The 19,900-nt window shown below is 44.9% G+C and overlaps 1 protein-coding gene and 1 long non-coding RNA gene across 7 annotated transcripts in view; one reads left to right on the forward strand and one right to left on the reverse strand.

The window, feature by feature from the left end:
* PDE4D (phosphodiesterase 4D) overlaps positions 1 to 19,900 on the reverse strand; it is a 1,154,521-nt gene that overhangs the window by 65,953 nt on the left and 1,068,668 nt on the right. For 4 of the 6 annotated variants that reach the window (XM_043515458.1, XM_038401475.2, XM_038401476.2 and 1 more), the window contains one exon: positions 1,705 to 1,817. In XM_043515458.1, coding sequence (XP_043371393.1) covers positions 1,705 to 1,817 — 113 coding nt within the window. Of the gene's footprint in view, positions 1 to 1,704; positions 1,818 to 1,903; positions 2,190 to 2,672; positions 2,765 to 19,900 lie in introns of those variants that run through there. The other 2 variants (XM_043515461.1, XM_038401478.2) reach the window with 2 other exon arrangements.
* Positions 2,240 to 15,556, forward strand: LOC122460464. Its single transcript, XR_006281776.1, has 3 exons — positions 2,240 to 2,622; positions 3,389 to 3,391; positions 15,330 to 15,556. It is a non-coding gene; the product is annotated as an uncharacterized LOC122460464 (long non-coding RNA).

The raw sequence follows: 19,900 nt of genomic DNA on the forward strand, positions 1-19,900 counted from the left end.
ATTTCTCTTTTGTGCTTCTGTCTCTTACTGTCAGTTTTACTTTCAAATCATAAAAGCAGCAGAAATAACCAGCTGACCAGAACCAGAGAGACTGTGGAGACAGGACAGAGAAGCATCACTGGTCACTGAGAAATTTACTGGATATATTATGGGGCTTAAGCAGCATAAAAGCTGAAATTCTTGACATCTTATACAGAACCACAGAAGAGTATCCGGTTAAATAAAAGGCAGTTGATGAAAACTGATGACAAAGTTGGGAATGGCAGTCAAAACAAGAAAGCAGAAAGACAAAATAAAAGACAGAGATTATATTAAAAAAGACCTTATTTGTTTTTCTTGATATTCTGAAAAAAATTAAACTAATTCAAAATAATAAGTTTATTACAAGGTGAATAGCTATTTGCATAGGTGGAATAGAGGAAAGAAGTGTACTTTCTTTGTTACAATTAACCCCCCCCTTTTTCTAGAGTGATTACAAATGTGGGGAACACATACGCCTCCCAAAGTACCTTGTAGCAAGTTCTTCTTATTACAGATGTAAAATAAATTCTCAGTAATGTCAGGTAAAGTCCATTAAAATGAACACCATAAATATTAGCTGAATATTCAGTCTGTGGTCTTGAGGGCACTGAGGAAAGTAGGATGGTGAAAGGGTTATCTGGAAGCCCTACATATATGGCTTATTCTCTGCAGAAAATTTTAAAATATATGTTCTTTTTCCTTGCAAACATTAGTAATAAACATTATGCCATATATTGGCATCAATATTTACAGCTAAAATAGGATCTGTACCACTTAAAATACAATCGTATTGAATACAGTGTTATTATCTTTATTATCACCTTTTCAGATGTTTACCCTCTGGCACAAGGTTGCTTACAACCTTGTACCTCTCCATTGTAGACAACTAACTTCTGATACTGAAATATAGCATTTTCTTGGCTCCCAACAGAATGTGTGTGGCAAGAATAAATAACAGAAGAGATTATAATGGTCAGCAATCAAATATAATACCTCTTATTTTAAACTCAAACAGAAATAGAGAAATAGTTTAACCTTCCAACACCTAATGTTTCACCACTTTCAAAATGTGCCTTGAAATTTACAGCCATCAGAATCTGCACAAACTACACGGGCAATCATTCAGATTCATAGGCAGAGCTTCAAACGATGAATGTGTCCTGTGGTTTTCAAGCCCAATACAGTTATTTTAGTGTCTTAGACCACTGCATCTTTTTTGTTGTTAACAGTATTCAGATAACTCCCCTTTAACAATATATCAAAGTCTCAAAACTGTTTGTTTTCAGCATCCCTGCTCTATGCACCCACATGCCATCAGAAACAGAACTTTGCACTACGATCCTTGGTTGATCCACTCACATGCAGTAATATGAGTCAACAAACCCGTGAACGTTTTAGTTAAGGATAACAGCTTCTTCATTTACAAACACTCAGGGGTTGTTTTTTTTTTGGGGTTTGTTTCGTTTTTTAATTAAACAGCTTAATTTACATTAAAAAGAAGCTTAGAGATGCATTGAAGTTTTTACTTGGGGTTGCACGGCTAAACTCCAGTGTGGCCCACAGAACGGGACCCTGTAAGTAGTTTGATGCATTTTGTACCTAGCTAAAAACTATCCACTGGATTTCCAGCTTTGGCAGCAAGTGAGGAGGAGAAACAGGGGCAAGTAGTCCCATGGGTCCTACCTTGTTCGAGGCCATTTCGCTGACGGAGTGCCTAGTTTGCAGGGTCTCCAGCTGGTCCAGGCACCAGTCCAGCTCCTCCAGGGTCTCGCTGGCCAGTTTTTGGTAGGCCTCCTCTGCGAAGAGATAGGGAAAGGAGTACTCAGTTCTCAAGCGCTTCACAGGGCTACCAGCAAGCTGCAAAGGCTCCATCCTGCCATACCCAGCCATGCTCAGATGCCCAGTGCCCACACATGAGTGCTGCTCCTTCATATTGCTAACGCGGGGCACTGAGGGAGGGCAGGCTTCAGACTCCAGCTGGACCCACAAAGGAACCGCCTGGGTAACAGAGTCTCCAGCCTCCTTCTTTCCGCCTTAAAGTCAATGGTCGGAACCGAAAGCTGCGGGGACACTTGGACGGCTCGTTTGCGGCGGGCTCAGTCCCTCAAGCGGCCCCTAGCCTGCATGATGCCGGCGGGAGGCTCGTCTCCTCTCTCCTCCGGGACGGCTGATGCAGGGACCTTTGCGTTGGCCAGGCTGCGCCGCCGCCGCCGCCGCCCCTCCCCCCCCGTGAGGGCTCCGGGCAGAAATGAATCAGCGCGGCCGCTGCCGTGTGTGCGGCCACCGCGTTTCCTGTGTTCCCAGCTCCTCCTCCTCCCGCAGCGGCGAGAAGCGGAGTGCGGGGCCGCGGCTCTCAGGGAACCGCTCCCCTCCCCCCCCCCCCGAGGGTATTTTAAAGCCCCCCGTGACGTTCCGGGTTTCCCTGTGGTGGCATCGCACGAGCAGCCGGCGAGCGAGAGTCCGGCCGCTGCTGCTCCCCGCCAGCCGGAGCCGGGGGCAGCCGCGTGTGTGGTGGGGGGGGGGGGGAGCGGCCGAAAACCCGGCGTGGAGCTCTCGCAGTCGCCTCCGCCGAGCTCCGTTTACGGCTGAAGGAGCAAACACGTCGGTCCGGAGCCCTCTCGGCTTCTCCCCCACATGTCACCGCCACCTGCCTTGGGCAGGAGCATAGCGCGCGCGCGCGCGCCACCAATCCCCCCCCCCGCCGCCGCCGCCCCCGCCCCCCTCCGGCCCACGGGCGCTTATGTAACCGGCCAGCGCGCGGCGCCGCCGCCGCCTGGGGCGATGCACCGGCAAGATTCAAGCCTCGGAAGCTGGAGGCTCCGGGTTCTGAGCAGGTGGCCCTGCCGCGGCGTCTGAGCGCCACAACTCCGCTGGCTCTGGCCACGGCTCCCTGCCCCTTGCCTCCCCAGCAGAACTTTACGTCTCACTGGCATATTTCTTCGCTGAATGATGATCTGTCCCACGCTGAGGTCTGGATCCTAGGTGTGTTAGCCTCTCGGCCTCAGATTCCCAGGAGTGGGGGGCAATAATAGTGTCTGACCTAGCCCCTAGGGATGTCCAGCTTTAATCTATTAATAAAGCCCTCTGAAAAGGCAATTCCATGTAAGGGCTAAGTATAATTATGTTTAGCCAAGGATGTAGCAGCAAAAGGATTTTTCAAACATTGCAGTAATATTTACTCTAAACGGAACGGTGTATGAGTGTACAGTGCATCACACAATCTGCTTTGGGGGAGCAGGGAGATAGGGCGGCTGAAAGCTCTCCTGAAGTTTACCCTGGAAACCCAATATCAGGTTGGAAAGATTTTAGTCTTTTCTAAATTATTAAGATGCTTGTCTTTTTTAATGTACAAAGTGTCATATTGCAGCACGTTGTCGTACAACATGTAGAAGTGGACGCAGAAAAGGAGCAAAAAGGGCCATGCACACACCCCACTCACAAAATGACCAATCACATGAGAACCTGCATGCACTGTGGGTTAGCTCACGACAATCAGGAAAAAATAATCATATTTCCAAAGTGAGGATATCACCTGTAAAGCCTGTCTATGATTTCTCCTACAGCTGTTGCATTTTTCAACGGGGCTGAACTGACACTGCTGAAAGCTGAAAGTGTAGTGAGGTGCTCTGACTTGAGAACGGTGCACTTGGGAGCCTATGTTAGGTACCCAAGTTTGAAAAGCTGGCATACTTGTTTCTGGAATCAGTGGCATAAGAATGCAATTTCAAGGAAGAGAAAAGGAAGCTCAATGGGTTTGGTCTTCCCTCCTAAAATATCTTCATGAATTTTGTCCCAGATGAAATTAAATATAATCTTTAAAATGTCAAGAAAAAACGTAAATAATATTAAACCATTCAGCGCTGGCTAGTACCACAGTAGTTTAATGAATTATCCTTATATACTGTAGTTCTAAGTGCTACAAATTCTTTTAAATGATGTGTTTTTAGTCTCAGAGCATAAATTTCTTTAAGATAAGTATTAAAAAGTATAAATTAAAAGCTATTTGATTCACATTATGGTTATACAGTATATTGACCAGGTAGAGATAAGTTTAACAGAGATTCCATTGAAAATTAATCATATACTGAAATGAGGTTAAGTGAATCAATATGAGAAGGAGATAACATTTTGATGTCTAGCTAGACTTCAGACTGTCTTTCAACATTCCTTGAAATTCAGAAATTGGGAAATTCACATTTTTCTTCACAAGGTAACAATTTTTCTGAAATCTGAGATTACCAAGGTGGGGCTTTTGGGAGCAGAATAAAATAAAGTTGAAGGTTGTCAGATTTTAGTAAATAAAGTAAAAGGTCCTGTTCACCATCTATTTGTTTTAAAGGTCATATCCCTCTTTCTGCCCCGATCCAGCTATCTTTTAAAAAATTATTCCTAACGTTATCGTAGATGTGTATAATTTTATCTCTCTGTCCTCCCAAAAAACTTTAAAAAGCAGGAGTCCCTCCATTCACTAATTAAATGCCACCATCTCTGTCATGGAGCACTCTATGACAATGGACTCCATATACTGGACTTTATGAGAATCTTCCATGGTTCTGGGGCTCCATGTGTAGGGAGTGTATAAAAGAGGCAGACTAGACATAACTCTAATGGAACTACTTGTATGAGTAAGGAATACTAACATGACTTACAAGATTGAGCTCTTTCAGATCTTGAAGCCCAATTCAATCTCCAGTGACTTAAATAGAAGTTGGATTGGCCCCGGGGCACCAACATGGCCATGGCTGGAGATGGAATATTGGACAGGGAAGGCCGACACTCTGAGGTGGTACCATGCATTCTCTCTCTCTCATATGCTTGGCTGGCTGGTTCTTGCTCACATGCTTAGGGTCTAACTGATGGCCATATGTGGGGTTGGGAAAGAATTTTTCCCCAGCTCAGATTGGCAGTGACCTTAGGGAATTTTTGCCTTCCTCTGCAGTGTATGAGTGCAGGTCACTTGCCAGGATTATCTGGGTATATCTCACTTAATCATTTCCCTACTATTATGGGGGCCATGGGGACTTTGGTCCCTCCTATTCTGTGCCATTGACACGTAATTAGTTTAGTCTCCTGTAGTCTGTAATACTTTGGTTTAATTTTGGTTGTTGGGTGTCATACTGGGTGGTGTTGGTGGCCTGTGATTTACAGGAGATCAGACTTGAGGAGGATCTGCTGGTCCCTTCTGACCTTAAATTCTTTGACTTCACTATGGAACTTCATCGAGTCTAAAATAATACTGGTATTCACATGCAAATATGTAAAACAAGCACCCCACTTTTGTTCCTAGAATTCTCAAAGTGCAATGCAACCAGAAGACAGTTTTTCAGAAATACACTGTAAAGGTTTTGAGGCTCTAAATTTGACCCATCTTTAAATTGTTACAAAATCTGACAAGAAATATCCTATAGGTTCTAAATTTTTAAAATCTACCATTCCATCACCAAGAAATTAAAAATAAAAATAAGCAAAACATTAGCCACTAATTTCTGGCAGGCCCACAAAAAGCTTTCTGTCCCCTGCTTTGGCTGTAGAGTGGTAGTTAATTACCAAACACTTTCCCCAGAGCTGATCTAAAAATCAGTCAAATGGTATGGATACACAAACAAAGTTCTTTTGTAATGAGAAAGTACTTCATGAGTTGAACACAGCCAGATCAGTTTCATCTTCATCAGTAAAGGGTATGTAGGGGTTGGGGAGGGGGTAGGAGGAGGATGTCAATGTTTGCCAAATAGAAAACATCAAATCTGGAAGGAAATTTTTTTCTGGGTAAGTATTAAACAGAAGGCAGAGTAAAATAACTGTGACACAGCTGGAAGGGAGAACACACTGATTCTGGAGGTACCTGGTGTTTGGTTCACAGGGTTGGTTCACAGGGTAACTTATTGTAGGCAGAGAACTGCATTTATGCTCAGCTAAAACAGTTCCTAAGAGCCATTTTTACAGACAAAACCGACCAGATGTTTTGGTGTCCTGACCATGTCCCCTCTTCCCTGGAACGCTCCTAGAACAACTTACAGGAGTGACTGTGAGGGAAGAGCAGCAGCACTGTGCCACTCAAGGAATGCCCTTAACTGAGGTTATTACCCAGGCACCAATTCCAACAGCTCTGCAGCCACCCCTTTATGTCACAAGAACTAGCAAAAAGGGATTGCAGGGGAGGAGGCTTACATAGAGACTTATAAGAGATTATTTGACTTCTACAAACTGGAGTTGGGTTGTCCAGGCTATGCAGGTGAGTCTCTGTTTAACTGTTTTATAGTATGTTTTTTTTAATTGGTTTCTCAAAATATAAAGAAACAGACTTGAACATTTTATAATTTCTTCCTGTAAATTATTATCCCCTACTATTGGGTTTTAAAGATTACTTAGCACCAATTAACTTGAAAATTTGCATGCTGCTGGGCAAGTGTTCTTAAAAAAAAAAAAAAGGGAAGCAGTAGCGGCAGATTTTCTTTTTTATGTCAGTAGATTAACATGAACCGTTTCCGTCACCCCCTCCTTCTAACTTCCAACTACATGTGTAGAGAAAAGAAACCTAATGCTTACAAAAAGAACAAAGATTAGCCATAATCATTTGGCATTGCACAGCCATGTTTTTAAAAAGGATGTCTCAGATATTTGTGTTTACAAAACAATTAACTGTGAGTAAGCTCCTAATACAACTCCAGAGATAGCTAGCTATGTCCTCATTTACTCGTTTCATTCAGAAGCTTGCTGTTTAAAAGTTTAAATGGGAAAATTTATTGTACGATGATAATTTTGTCAACAGAGATAATGTCTAATTTGTTTAATGGATGATCGTGCTTTTTATATATGCGGTCACTTTATCTCATTTCTTGGTCATGAAAAACAATACAAGATATTTCTTCTATAGCTCGAGTATTTATTACATTAATCTTTTCAGTTTTCTCTTATAGACAGTTTTGACAAACACGGCTGAAGCCAAAGATAAGGGGCCAGATTCTTGGTTACATTCTGGCTACTTTATACCATCTGAGCAGTGCAAAGGGGCTAGAAAGCGGTAGGATCTGGCCAATAAGAATTCCATTCAGTATGAAGGAGCTGTCACCTGGCACAGAACCAATGTAGTTAGCCACTGCAATGTAGGCGTGTGTTTTGGATGTGTCACAACAGGAAAGGGCACGGCTTGAGGATAGTGCCCTCCAGTTATGCTCAGTGGCTGTACAGTCCCTTAGCCAGCTGGGATTAGCAAGAGAGGTACCCAGGCTGCTCTGAGCTAGGCTGAGGTCAGGGCCAGTTGAGATCCACTCAGAGAATCAGGGAGCCCTAACCCGCTCCCTGAAAGTCACCTTTGCTGTATCACAAAATTCACAATAGAACCTCAGAGTCATGAACACCAGAGTTATGAACTGATCAGTCAAACGCACACCTCATTTGGAACTGGAAGTACACAATCAGGGAGTAGCAGAGACAAAAAAAAAAAGCAAAATACAGTACAGCACTGTGATAATATAAACTACACCTCTACCCCGATATAATGCGACCCGATATAACGTGGGTTCACATACAACCCGGTAAAGCTTGAACACGCTGCTCTGAGCAGTACGTTAAGGGGGCCGGGCTGGGGCCGAGGAGTTGGATAAGGGGCAGAGTGTCTCGGGGGTGGTCAGGGGCACCCCCCTGGAGGGTCTGGGAGGCAGGAGCTGTGGGGGGGCACTTTTGGGGGCCCCACAGTCCCAGAGTGGCCCGGGGGATTAGTGGGGGGCCGGGAGCAGTCCACTCCGCTTCCCTTGCCCCGGCCCCAGCCATATCACTTGGGGGAGGGAGCTTGGGGGAAGGGAGTGGCGGAAGCGGAGCAGCCCGGTCCCAGCCTGCTCCACTCCACCAGCTCCCAGCCACAGTGCTCCACTTCCTGCCACAGGTGAGTGTGGGACCTTTCCCCAAGCCCCCTCGCTCCCCCCCCGCCCCCAGCAATACGGCTGGGGCTGGGGCAAGGAAAGTGGAGCGGGCTGGGGCTGTGTTGCTTCACTTCCCACCACTGCCGGTGAGCGCCTGCCAGGGGGCAGGGATAGAGGTCAGAGCAGTTGGGGGACAGGGAGCAGGGGGGTTGGGTAGGGGGTGGAGTCGATTAGGGACAGGGGTCTCTGGAGGGGGCGTCAGGGAACAATTCCTTGAATGGTAGATTTTAAAAATTTAGAACCTATAGGATATTTCTTGTCAGATTTTGTAACAATTTAAAGATGGGTCAAATTTAGAGCCTCAAAACCTTTACAGTGTATTTTTGAAAAACTGTCTTCTGGTTGCATTGCACTTTGAGAATTCTAGGAACAAAAGTGGGGTGCTTGTTTTACATATTAGCATGTGAATACCAGTATTATTTTAGGTTTCAGAGTAGCAGCCGTGGTAGTCTGTATTCACAAAAAGAAAAGGAGTACTTGTGACACCTTAGAGACTAACAAATTTATTTGAGCATAAGCTTTCGTGAGCTACAGCATCCGATGAAGTGAGCTGTAGCTCACGAAAGCTTATGCTCAAATAAATTTGTTAGTCTCTAAGGTGCCACAAGTACTCCTTTTCTTTTTGAGTATTATTTTAGACTCGTTGAAGTTCCATAGTGAAGTCAAAGAATTTAAGGCCGGAAGGGACCACCAGATCCTCATCAAGTCTGATCTCCTGTAAATCACAGGCTACCTACACCATCCAGTACGACATACTAAACCCAACAACCAAAATTAAACCAAAGTATTACAGACTACAGGAGACTAAACTAATTATGTGCCAATGGCACAGAATAGGAGGGACCAAAGCGCCCATGGCCCCCATAATGGTAGGGAAATGATTCGGTCAGGGAACAAGAGGGGCCAAAGCAAGTTCGATATAACGTGGTCTCACCTATAATGCGGTGAGATTTTTTTGTCTCCCGAGGACCGTGTTTTATCGGGGTAGAGGTGTACTAAGAAAATAAAGGGAAAGTAACATTTTTTTCTTCTGCATAGTAAAGTTTCAAAGCTGTATTAAGTCAATGTTCAGTTGTAAACTTTTGAAAGAACCACCATAGCGTTCTCAGAGTTACGAACAAACATATTCCTGAGGTGTTCATGACCCTGAGGTTCTATTGCAGTTAGCGCAGCAGAGTATCTAGGCCAAGATTTTCAGTTTCTGTAGTTGGCATTATGAACTAATCATCTTAGGTTCAAGTTACAGATTTCTTTCCTTAGACTAAAATGTAAGTACTTATAACTTTTAACCAAAATGCTCCAAGATATCAAATTACTTTGAACTTTTACTCAACACCATCATCTACTGTAAACTATATTAAAACTGATTCAATGTCGGGGAAAAACAACCCTGTCTTCTTAGTCATCCTTCTCACAGTTGAAACAAATATAATCATGAACTTAATATGTATTTTTTCCTGAGAACACGTAACTACAGCTATTCATGAAAGTTGTGAAGCTGAAAATTCTCTCTAAGGTATGTTCACAGGTCATATTGTTGTCAAATTTAGAGATATAGGCCACTTTGGAAGCTGCTGAGAAAATCCCCTTGATCTTGAGCAACACAAAAGGCTGGTGGTTAGATTTGGAACATGCATCTGTGAAGAGGAGCACAGCTGCAGCAAATTTCTGAAAAACCCTGTGATAGTTCCACTTTGAACTCTTCTTTTCTCCATTCCAGGATTTTCTCCGACATTCCAGTCTAATAAAGAACAAATGATGGTGCTGTTTAGTGACCTTATGCAGCTATAGGTCTATATCTTAAGGACCAGGACTAGATTTCTTTCAGTGTGTGATGATCTGAAGGATTCCTCTGACACATTACATTAAATTGTACCAGAGGCACCAGCTGAAGATGTTAAAATATCCCCATCTCTTTGAGAAGAAATTGTACTAGTTTCAAGGATAACAGCAGTAGCAGAACATTGAAACATTTTCCATTTGCAGTGCTTGTGGAACGGCTCTGCAATTGTATTACAGATAAAGGCCATAATTACACAGATGAACATGGGGCAAAGCATGTATTAAATGAGGACCTACTTGAACTGCACAATTAGCTTAATTGAAAAAAGGCATTTCTCTACCAACATTTCATATTTGCACTTTGGTGGTGCAAAGCAACTCTAAAAGTCAGCAGATATAGCCCTCTGAGGATTCCTCTTCAATTAATTCTAGTAAACATAAGGATATGGCTTCAGGAGTACAACACCGAGAAATAGGGCTCTTTGCAATTATTGCCTGGAGAAAATAGTCATAAGACATTTGTTACATCTACATCTCTATCTGTGCTTCCTTGGGGCAGCTTTACAATTTGACCTCAATAAGCCCTCTGTTTCTTTGTTTATTATGGGGCAAATTATGTCCCCACTCCTCAGCTGCACAAAGCAGTTCTGCTGCATGGAAGCGGGCACATTATTTATGGAGTTTGCATGGGGGTACACATCTCTCATGTGTGCAGTCCAGATCTATGGTGGCTTCCTGTGTGCCAAACAGTTTGGGCTATAACCTGGGGTCAGGATTTAGAGCTAAGTCACTATGACTGGTAGGATGTATTGTAACACCTGTTATGAAAGTCCTTTTGTGATGTAAAGTATTTATCAATTCACCAAAAATCAGAGTTGTGCAAATACCCATATTAATAAAATAGACTATTGGGAAAACCATACTTCACTGTAGCCAAAAACATCTGGAAAAGCACATAGCACAACATCCACAACATATCCAAATGATCTATTAATCTAGTGATGGGCTACCTCAGAATTTCAGAGTAGTGATGCTTATAGGGTTGCCAACACCTTTCTAATTGCTGGTAATGGGACCCTGAGGCCCCTCTCTCTGCTCTGCCTCTTCCCCCCAAGGCCCTGCCCCTGCTCCACCTCATCCCCCGAGGCCCCAACCCTGCTCCACCTATTCCCATGAGCCCCCCCTCATTGCCTCTTCCACCAAGCCACACCCCTTCTCCCCCTCTTCCCCTGCCCCTGCTCCTCCTCTTTCCCCCAAGGGCCTGTCCCCATCGCTTACTCCTCTCTCCTCCTCCCCCTGTTGCTCACTGGATCATCTCCACCTTCCGGTAACTGGCAACAACTAGATTTTCTAGTTGAAAACTGGGCATGTAGCAACCCTAAATGGCAGCTGGACACAAAACTGAAAACCGGACCGTCTGGGTAAAACTGGGATGGGAGGCAAACCTAGATGCTCATATCAACTATTTGAAATTACCAAGGAACCCACAAGGCCAAATGGTCCTGTCTTCATACAGTTTCTCTTCATCTCTACCTAGTGCTGCCTTCTTGTCTGACTTTTTACAGGAAGCAACTTGTACATCCACTGGCATCTTTGGTGGACCACTCCCTTAACGAGTATGGGGATTGTCAGGATCACTGGCCTCTTAAAATTGTCTATGGAAAATTAGGTAATTCTTCATCACATACTGAGGCACACACTGCTACCACCAGTGCCAATCCCTTTGCAAAAGAGTCAAAATGGCTTCTGTTAACTCTCCTGATCGCACAGAGCAGGTACATACAGGAAAGAAAACCAATACCATGTGACTTGTGACCAATCTCAACCAACCAATCCTGCTCAAAATGTAAAATTACATCAGGAAAATTGTATGACGTGTTTTTGGAGTTGTTCTAACCACAAAATGTTTTACATGTTGGTTTTAAAAAAATCTGCTTCCATCTCACTAAAGTTTTGAACTTTGAAAAAGAGCATTTTTATTTAAAACATACCCCCGCTCACACCAATCAATAATCTTTCCAGCTCTAGCTGTGACAATTCAGAGCTAAAAAGATCTTGGGTAAGGAGTGGAGCCCATCCTTTAACCCAATAACTCTGGTGTTACGAATAACTTTGTTTCTTGCAGCATATGGAAAATAACTTTTCCAGATTCTAGGATGTGTCTTAGAACTCAGTCCCATCCCAAACTGTAACATAGTTTTAAACTCATGATTCTGAGAAGAATGTTGCTGTGACTGATTCGGTGTAATTTGAGTAGTGACAGATTTTCAGTGGAAAAAATGAATTTAGCAGTCTGGAAAACAAGGCCCTCTTGGGCAAAAAGAGGATGGTTGGGACAGTCACACACTCCTGTTTACTGTTCTACAACATTGTGTAGTACTAATAGGGGAAAGGGAAAATGGGAAATTTACTAAAATTTACTAAAAGGGAAATGAAAGTTGCCACCCATCAGGATTTCCCCTGATGAGACCAACTATTAAATATTATCCTAAATTATAGGATGAAAACAACATTAAATATATCCCTATGAAACGTGTAACTCTAATTTTTATATTTTTAATTGTTAGTGAGTGCTATTCAGTTTTGGCTTCTTGTTTTCCTAAGACTTAAAACTTCCACATGAATATATAGCTTAGCCACTTGCCAAATTCCAGTATAAACTTATTGGAAATTCCAGTAAACTCCATTAGAATCCTTCAAACTGATTCCTGTTGGTTTCTACAGGGGACCAATAGTTCTAAGAACCAATAGATCTGTTGTTCTGTTTCAAAATCTTGTTACCAGCTGGAACTGTAAGGACCTAATTGAAATTTTATAACTGGGAGGTCTACCACAGAGAGATTTTCAGGAAATATATTTGTTTTAATAAAACTGTTTTGAAACAATAGTGTTTGAGTATCCTTGGAAGACAACAACAGGATAAAAAGGTATCTGTGTATTCCTGGTGGCAATTCCAATTGGAAATAGTAAAAGCAGATATATTAAATCTACTGCAGTGGTTCTCAACCTATTCACCATTGTGGGTCACATATGCAGCTTTCTATGAGTTATGTGGACCTCATCCACACAATATATGTAGTACCTGTACGGCCCTGAGGATGTCACTTGGGCTGCAGCTCTGTGCTGATTGGGCCGCAAGTGGAGTTGAGAACCACCGGTCTACTCGTTCCTGGGATATTATACTCTAAATGAAACCAAGTGACACCAGCAGACAGCATTTGAAGGCAGAGCAGGATTAAGCCAATCTGGGCCCTAGACATTCCAGGACATAGGGCCTCACCTGAGTCTTGTCCCCAGCTGGAGTACAAGGGCCCCATTTTCCTCCCAGAGAGCAGCAGCAGGGGAGCAGCAGCCTCCCAACTACGTGTTCTTGACACTGGAATGTATTTGCATTAATGGGTGAGCTAGGGCTAGATCACCTGTGCACTTCTGCAGTATTCACTGAAGGCTCAGAACTCAGACATTTGCATAGCCTGTCAACCTGGGAATTGTATCAAACTTGGATTCTCACTCTTCTGACACACCAAAAAGAAGAATTTTCTGTCCTAGAAAGGATGAGGGGAATCCTGTGACTTCTGGTCTGAACTTTTAGCACTTACTATCTTCCTTCATTTAACCAGGGAAGGAGTTAAACATAAAAGGCTCAGTCAGCAAGCCTGGGTTACAGACTGAGAGGGTCAAATCGTAAGCGGTGGTCTGGTGAATTGCTCCTCAGAAAATATGAAGTATTGTCAGTCAAAATGAGGCAAGACAAGCATGGGGAGGAACAGATGGGGGAGAAGGTAAGGGCTGAGATGCAGCAGCCAGAAGACAGATCCACCTGTACTGGTGAGAAATTGCAACTGTTTATATGAAGGGGCATGTAAAGGCAGAGATTTAGTGGTAGGGCAATTTCATAAGTGCACGAGCTCTGTACCAATCTTTTAAACTATATTGGAGCCAACAGCTGACCTTTAGTACCTATCTTTAATTTAAACATTTAGTTTTAGAAATTCCCTGCTTTAGGTCAAGTGATGTCTATCAGCTCTCCTGAGGCATTGATCCTGCAATTTGTTCCACACAGTGAATCCATGTGCCAAACCTGAGCTCAACTGAAGTGAATGGAGTTCAGTGCATGCTCATGGGTCCACCCACATTGAAAAAGTTGCAGGATCAGGGCTAAGGCAGTGCCTCCTATCTGACTGACAAGAGATGCTCTTGATGGATTTTTTCCCCATCTACCTTTCTTCTTTTCTCTACTGTGTTATACTTCTTCCTTCGCTTTTCTCCCATGTCATTCTTTTCCGTATTGTCTATTTGACCTTTCAATCCTCTTCGATTTTGTGGAGAATAGCCATTCCACACACACTGTGTCCCATAAACCCTTCCCCCCCACAGCCGCTGCCTTTCCCCTTAGACTATTCCCAGATGGAACATTCATATGAGCAATGGTTTTCTATATCAGGCCCACAGATTCTGATCTTCAGGGCAGGTACTGCACCTTCCAATATGCTCTGTAAAGTTCCATGCACACCTCTGATACTATTGAAATAAAAAATAATAATTTGGTCTGGGGACTGTAAAACTGCAAAAGTGCATGACTACAGTTTATTTTGAGCAAAATAACTCCAACAGATCCTCAACTTTGAGTAAGCTGTGTGTTATTTACAGTTATCATAAAAGTTTCTATGTTCTATGTTGCCTTTTGCATTCTTTATTTTTATTATTATTTTAAAATATTTATATTATGGTATCCCAAAGACCCTAATTGGGATTAGGACCCCTTCCTGCTGGATGCTGTGCAAACATGAAAGTTTGTACTTTTTTTTTAACCTTAAAAAAAGGCAGCACACCTCGGCCTTACTTACTTTTTATGTTTGTTTTGAAAAGAATGGTAATTATTATGTTTTTATTAATTGATTTTTTCTGGATACAGGGACACTTATGGTGGTAGGAACTAAATACATAAAATTATTATTATTATTAAATGTGATAGGTAAGAAATCTTTAAAGCTGAATAAACTGTATTAGTCACACGGTTCATGTACGCTGGACAATGAGTCAACCACTACTTTTGTTACATTTCCTTGTTATATTGCCTCAGGAAGTTATCCTTGAGACTATTAAACCTTGAGATGACACTGTAAATATCAATTAGTAATCATCCGTTTAGCAATTGTGAAAGGGCCAGACTAGGGAGTGGTTTGTTTTGGATGACAGGTATGCAACTGTCACACGTCATAAAACAAAACCAGAAAACAGCTCAACCTGCTTCTCCCTGCGTCAAGTTTAAATCTTGACAAACACTGTCTCAGTCTGTCTTAAAGCAAATTTCAGTTCTTTCGCAATATTCTAACAGGCCTGATCTTTTCCCTGAAGAAGAATACAGAAAGGTTTTCATGCAGTTTCTGAGAAAAATCCCATAGGCAGATCCTCAACATTGATTTCAGTAGAGTTACACTGATTTACACCAGCTGATGATTTGCCTCCCTCTCCGCTCCCCTTCCCCTCCCCCCAGTTTTTAGATAGGTGAGTGGCAATCATCCAGATATATCAAAAGTAACAGTAAAAAAAATGCATGAAATATACAAATATATTTAAGTAATTCTCATTTTTTTCATTCTATAGACTATTGCCAAAGAGAAGAACCTCTCATAGACCCACCTCCCCTCCCAACTACTTAGGTCCAGATAACCTTTGTGTTCAGAGCAGCATAAGGGGACCAGAAAACAGCCAGATCTCCATACTGTGCTACAGCTAACTTCAGTGTGTATAAGTTACTACTAACTGGAGCTGGCTGAAATGTGGGATTTCCAGTTTATGAGAAATTTTGATATTTTGAAATTTCCTGCAAACCAGAAATCCAAAATAATAATAAAAAATGTTTTGGAAACACAAACACATGGTGTTTCTGTAAGGACATTTCCTCCCACAGACCCACCAGCTGGTGAGTGAAATGGACATTCTTGTCAGTTAAACAGGCAAGAATGCCAATTTCACTCACCAGCTGCCAGGGTCTGTGGCAGCCCTGTCATGAGGCCTGCCCAGGAGCCAGCTGGCAGTCTGAATAGACAGCTGTACCAAGAGTCTAGAAGCCCCGAGATCCTCAGTCCAGGGCAGTATTCATGGCAGGACTGCCCCAGACTCACACAACCTGGGACTTGGGAGCCCATCGCAGGATTTTCAGGCTCACAGCTCCACGGCAGTGAGCTTGGAATCTCTGAGAGCTCTGGCTTGATCCAGGATTCTTAGGGCTTCCAGGCTCCCTGCTCTGGAGCTAGGAGCCAAGCACTAGTTACATTCAGGGCATTTAGTCTCCTGACTACATGGCAGGGAGACTGGAAGCCTTGGAGTGGCAGGGCTGCCTGAGAGCCACAGATCCTGGAAGACAGAGTTTCTGGCCCCAGAGTGGTCTGAATAGCTGGCTGCCCTAGAGTCACAGACCCTAGAAATGTTCCCCCTGGCTTGGGGGAAGTGAACATGACAGGGATTCCTGGAAGCATGACAGCTCAGCTGGCATGGAATCAGGCAGGTTTCCATCAGAATTCAGCAAAGGTTTGTCAAGCTCGACTCACTTTTGGAGAAATTTGGGGTTCAATGAACTGGCATTTTCTGACAAAACTGTTTCACCAGACAATTTTTGAGCAGTTGTACTAATAATCTATGTTATCCTGCATATACTCCATGAGATTCAGGGAGCCTTAACAAGCTCACTGATCATAGAATATCAGGGTTGGAAGGCACCTCAGGAGGTCATCTAGTCCAACCCCCTGCTCAAAGCAGGACCAATCCCCAATTTTTGCCTCAGATCCCTAAATGGCTCCCTCAAGGATTGAACTCATAACCCTGGGTTTAGCAGGCCAATGCTCAAACTACTAATTTCTCTCTGTCACTGCTGCAAACAGCAACTTGGCACAGAGGAGAATCCGGACCTTGTTTCTCAAAATGTTGCATTTTCAAACCACCAGAAAGGGATCTATGGATCACAAATAGTTTATGGTCCATACTTAGAGAATCAATTCATATTTGAAAATGTACGGTCCTTGTGTTGCATTCTGGGAGATCTGTCTATGTAAAATTTATTAATTCTGTGTGAGATTATGGACTCTCTTATGAAACTACAAATTTTGTTTGATTGTATGGCTGGCTAGTCTACCTTCTCTGCTGTCTTTTTACATTTCATCTTTGGGATGAAGTTCTAAGAGGTGGTGGCAGAGGGCTTATAATGGTAGGTCGTTAAACCTGGATAGTTTTCTAGTCAAAGGGAAGGAAGCACCTTTGGACAAAGAAGGTGGCCAAACCAAGAAAACTGGTTCTGAAAGATGGGTTAGTAACCAGGCAGGGGATCACTTGGCTGGGGACTTTGAACACCTGACAAGGCTGATCATGGGTCACCTGATGGAATGGATTGTCACTTTATAAAAAGGAGGATGCTCTCACCAGACATTTTAGAGAACAGGAAAAGAGACCACAAGTAGATAGCAAGATTATGCAGGAGGAGGAGGAGGATGATCCTGGATACCCTAGAGGACTCTGACAAAATCCCAAAGAACTCTCAAAAGTAATGAGAAAACTGAGGAAGGGATAGCATATTGGTGTTTTATTGTTTTTAACCTAGATATGGATCTCTCTTGAGCTATCTAAAGTAAAGAGTAATTGTGTTGGAAATGTTTACAAAGCCTGTGTGTTATGTGCTTAAATTATCATATATCCTAAAGAGGTAAACTGTAAACCAGAGTGCCCATAAGCCTGGAGCTCTGGGAGAGAGTGTGTTTAACTACTGGAGTGCTCAGAGAGGTCAGCGCAGGCCTAAAGCAGCTAGATTGCAAGGTCCCACTTCTGTGAAGGGGCAACAGAGTCTGTGCCCAGGAAGTGTGTCAGAAAGGCCAAATGAAAGACAGTACTGGAGCTTAGCCAGACCAAAAGACGTGTAAAAGCACACCTTGCTAATATAAAGTGGCTAATTTGTATTAGACACCACAGCAGAGGTGCATCTTCTTCAGGAGGGACTGTTCGTTTAGTGCATTCTCAGAGATGCAGAAGACCTCAAAAGGAGAGGAGAGAAGAAGGGGCTATGTCTCTCCCTTTCTTCTGCTGGGTTTACAGAATGGGCCAGCTATGACATGTTAACAGGCTGCACCATTCTAAAGGATCTAGGTAGGATGATCATAATGCTGTTTTGGAGGGGACAGCCCCCTTTTTAAGCCATGTCCCTGATTAGAGTTGTCAAGTGTCTGGTTTTCATCTGGCACGCCTGTTTGAAAAGGGACCCTGGCGGCTCCGGTCAGCACCGCTGATGGGGCCGTTAAAAGTCTGATAGGCAGCGCAGCAGGGCTAAGGCAGGTTCCCTGCCTGTCTTGAATCTGCGTGGCTCTCGGAAGCAGCGCCATATCCCTCTCCGCTTCCTAGGCATAGGGGCAGCCAGGGGGCTCTGTGCACTGCCCTCACCCCAGATGCAGGCTCCGCAGCTCCCATTGGTCAGGAACCACAGCCAATGGGAGCTGCGGGGGTGGCACCTACAAATGGGGCAGCACGCAGAACTGCCTGGCCACATCTCCACGCAGGAGCCAGAGGGGGGACATGCCGCTGCTTCTGGAAGAAGCCTGAGGTAAGTGCCACTTTGAGCCTGCATCCCTGACCCCCTCCCACACCCCAACTCTCTGCCCCAGTCCTTATCCCCCCTCCCACCCTCCAAACCCCTTGATCCCAGCCCAGAGCACCCTCCTGCACCCCAAATCCCTCATTCCCAGCCCCACCCCAGAGCCTGCACCCCCAGCCGGAGTCCTCACACCCCCATGCCCATATCCCCGCCTTAGCCCTGATCTGAACCCCTCAGCCTCCGAACCCCTCGGTCCCAGCCCAGAGCACCCTCTTGCACCCCAAACCCTTCATCCCCAGCATGACCCCAGAGCCCAGACCTGCAGCTAGAACCTGCACGTCCTCCCACACCCCAGCCCCCTGCCCCAGCCCAGAGCCCCTCCTGCACCCTGAACCCCTCAGCCCCAGCCCAGAGCCCCCTCCTGCATCCCACACCCCTCAACCCCAGCCTCACCCCAGAGCCTGCACCCCGAAGCGGAGCCCTCACCCCCTCCTGCATCCCAATCCACTGTCTCAGGCCGGAGTCCCCTCCCGCATCCTGAACTCCTCATTTCTGGCCCCACCCCAGAGCCTGCAACCCTAGCCAGAGTCCTCACCCATTCCCGCACCTCAACCCCTTGGGCCAGCCTGGTGAAAATGAGTGAGTGAGTGAGAGTGGGGAGAGTGAGTGACAGAGGGAGGTGGGAATGAGTGAGCGGGATGGGGCCTCAGAGAAGGGGCGGGGCAAGAATGTTCGGTTTTGTGCAAATAGAAAGTTGGCAACCCTATCTCTGATGTCCTGACTTTTTTTTGGCAAAACTAGGCATTTGTCCCATTTGCTCTTGCCAGTTGGTCAGTTCACAAGAGCAAATGGGACAAATACCCAGTTTTGCCCAAAAAAGTGCCCTCCCACACCCAGAGAGGAGATGAGGAATGTTTGGGAGGGAGCAGTGATGTTTGCGGGGGGACAGGAACCTAGCTGATGTGTCTCTGCTATGCTCTGCCGTCCAATCAGGGAACAATGGGGGGTCACACACTCACTCTGCAGCCCAATCAGAGGGTAAGCATGATCAGGGCCCTAATTCAAACTCTTCTCTGGCCAGGCCCTGGAGCCCACTCTGGTAAATGCCAGGCTGGGTCCCGCAGTATCCGCTTGTGCCAGGGCACCAAATGTGGCACGCCCTCCCCCAGCAGCCCTAGCAAGTGGTCCCCAGAGCCCCTACTCTGGTCTGGTATCCTTCCTACCCACTGTCCTTTGGGGCCACCCTGGAGCCCTCTCCAGCCCACCTCCACCCCAACTGGCTTCTTTCCCTCCCCAGTCTGCCTCCAGTCATCTGCTTCTGCCACATCCCAGCAGGGGTGCCATTTAGGGAAAGCGGGGGAGGGGGACACCTGCCCCACCAAGTTTCGCGCCACTGGTTGGGAGCAACCCCCGCTCTGGTGACACATCACTTGCTCCTCTCTCCCCTCTTCTCACCTGCAGAGAGTAACCGGCCTTCTCTTCCCATCCCATCACCATCTGGGAGTTGCCTGCCCCCACCATACCAAAATCTGAAATGGTGGTCCTGCATCCACCACTTCCCCAGGGCTGCTCTCTTGGTCCCTCCCTCTACCTGGAGCCT

Source organism: Dermochelys coriacea, chromosome 5, assembly GCF_009764565.3.
Source record: "Dermochelys coriacea isolate rDerCor1 chromosome 5, rDerCor1.pri.v4, whole genome shotgun sequence".
NCBI classification, from domain to species: Eukaryota; Metazoa; Chordata; order Testudines; family Dermochelyidae; genus Dermochelys; species Dermochelys coriacea.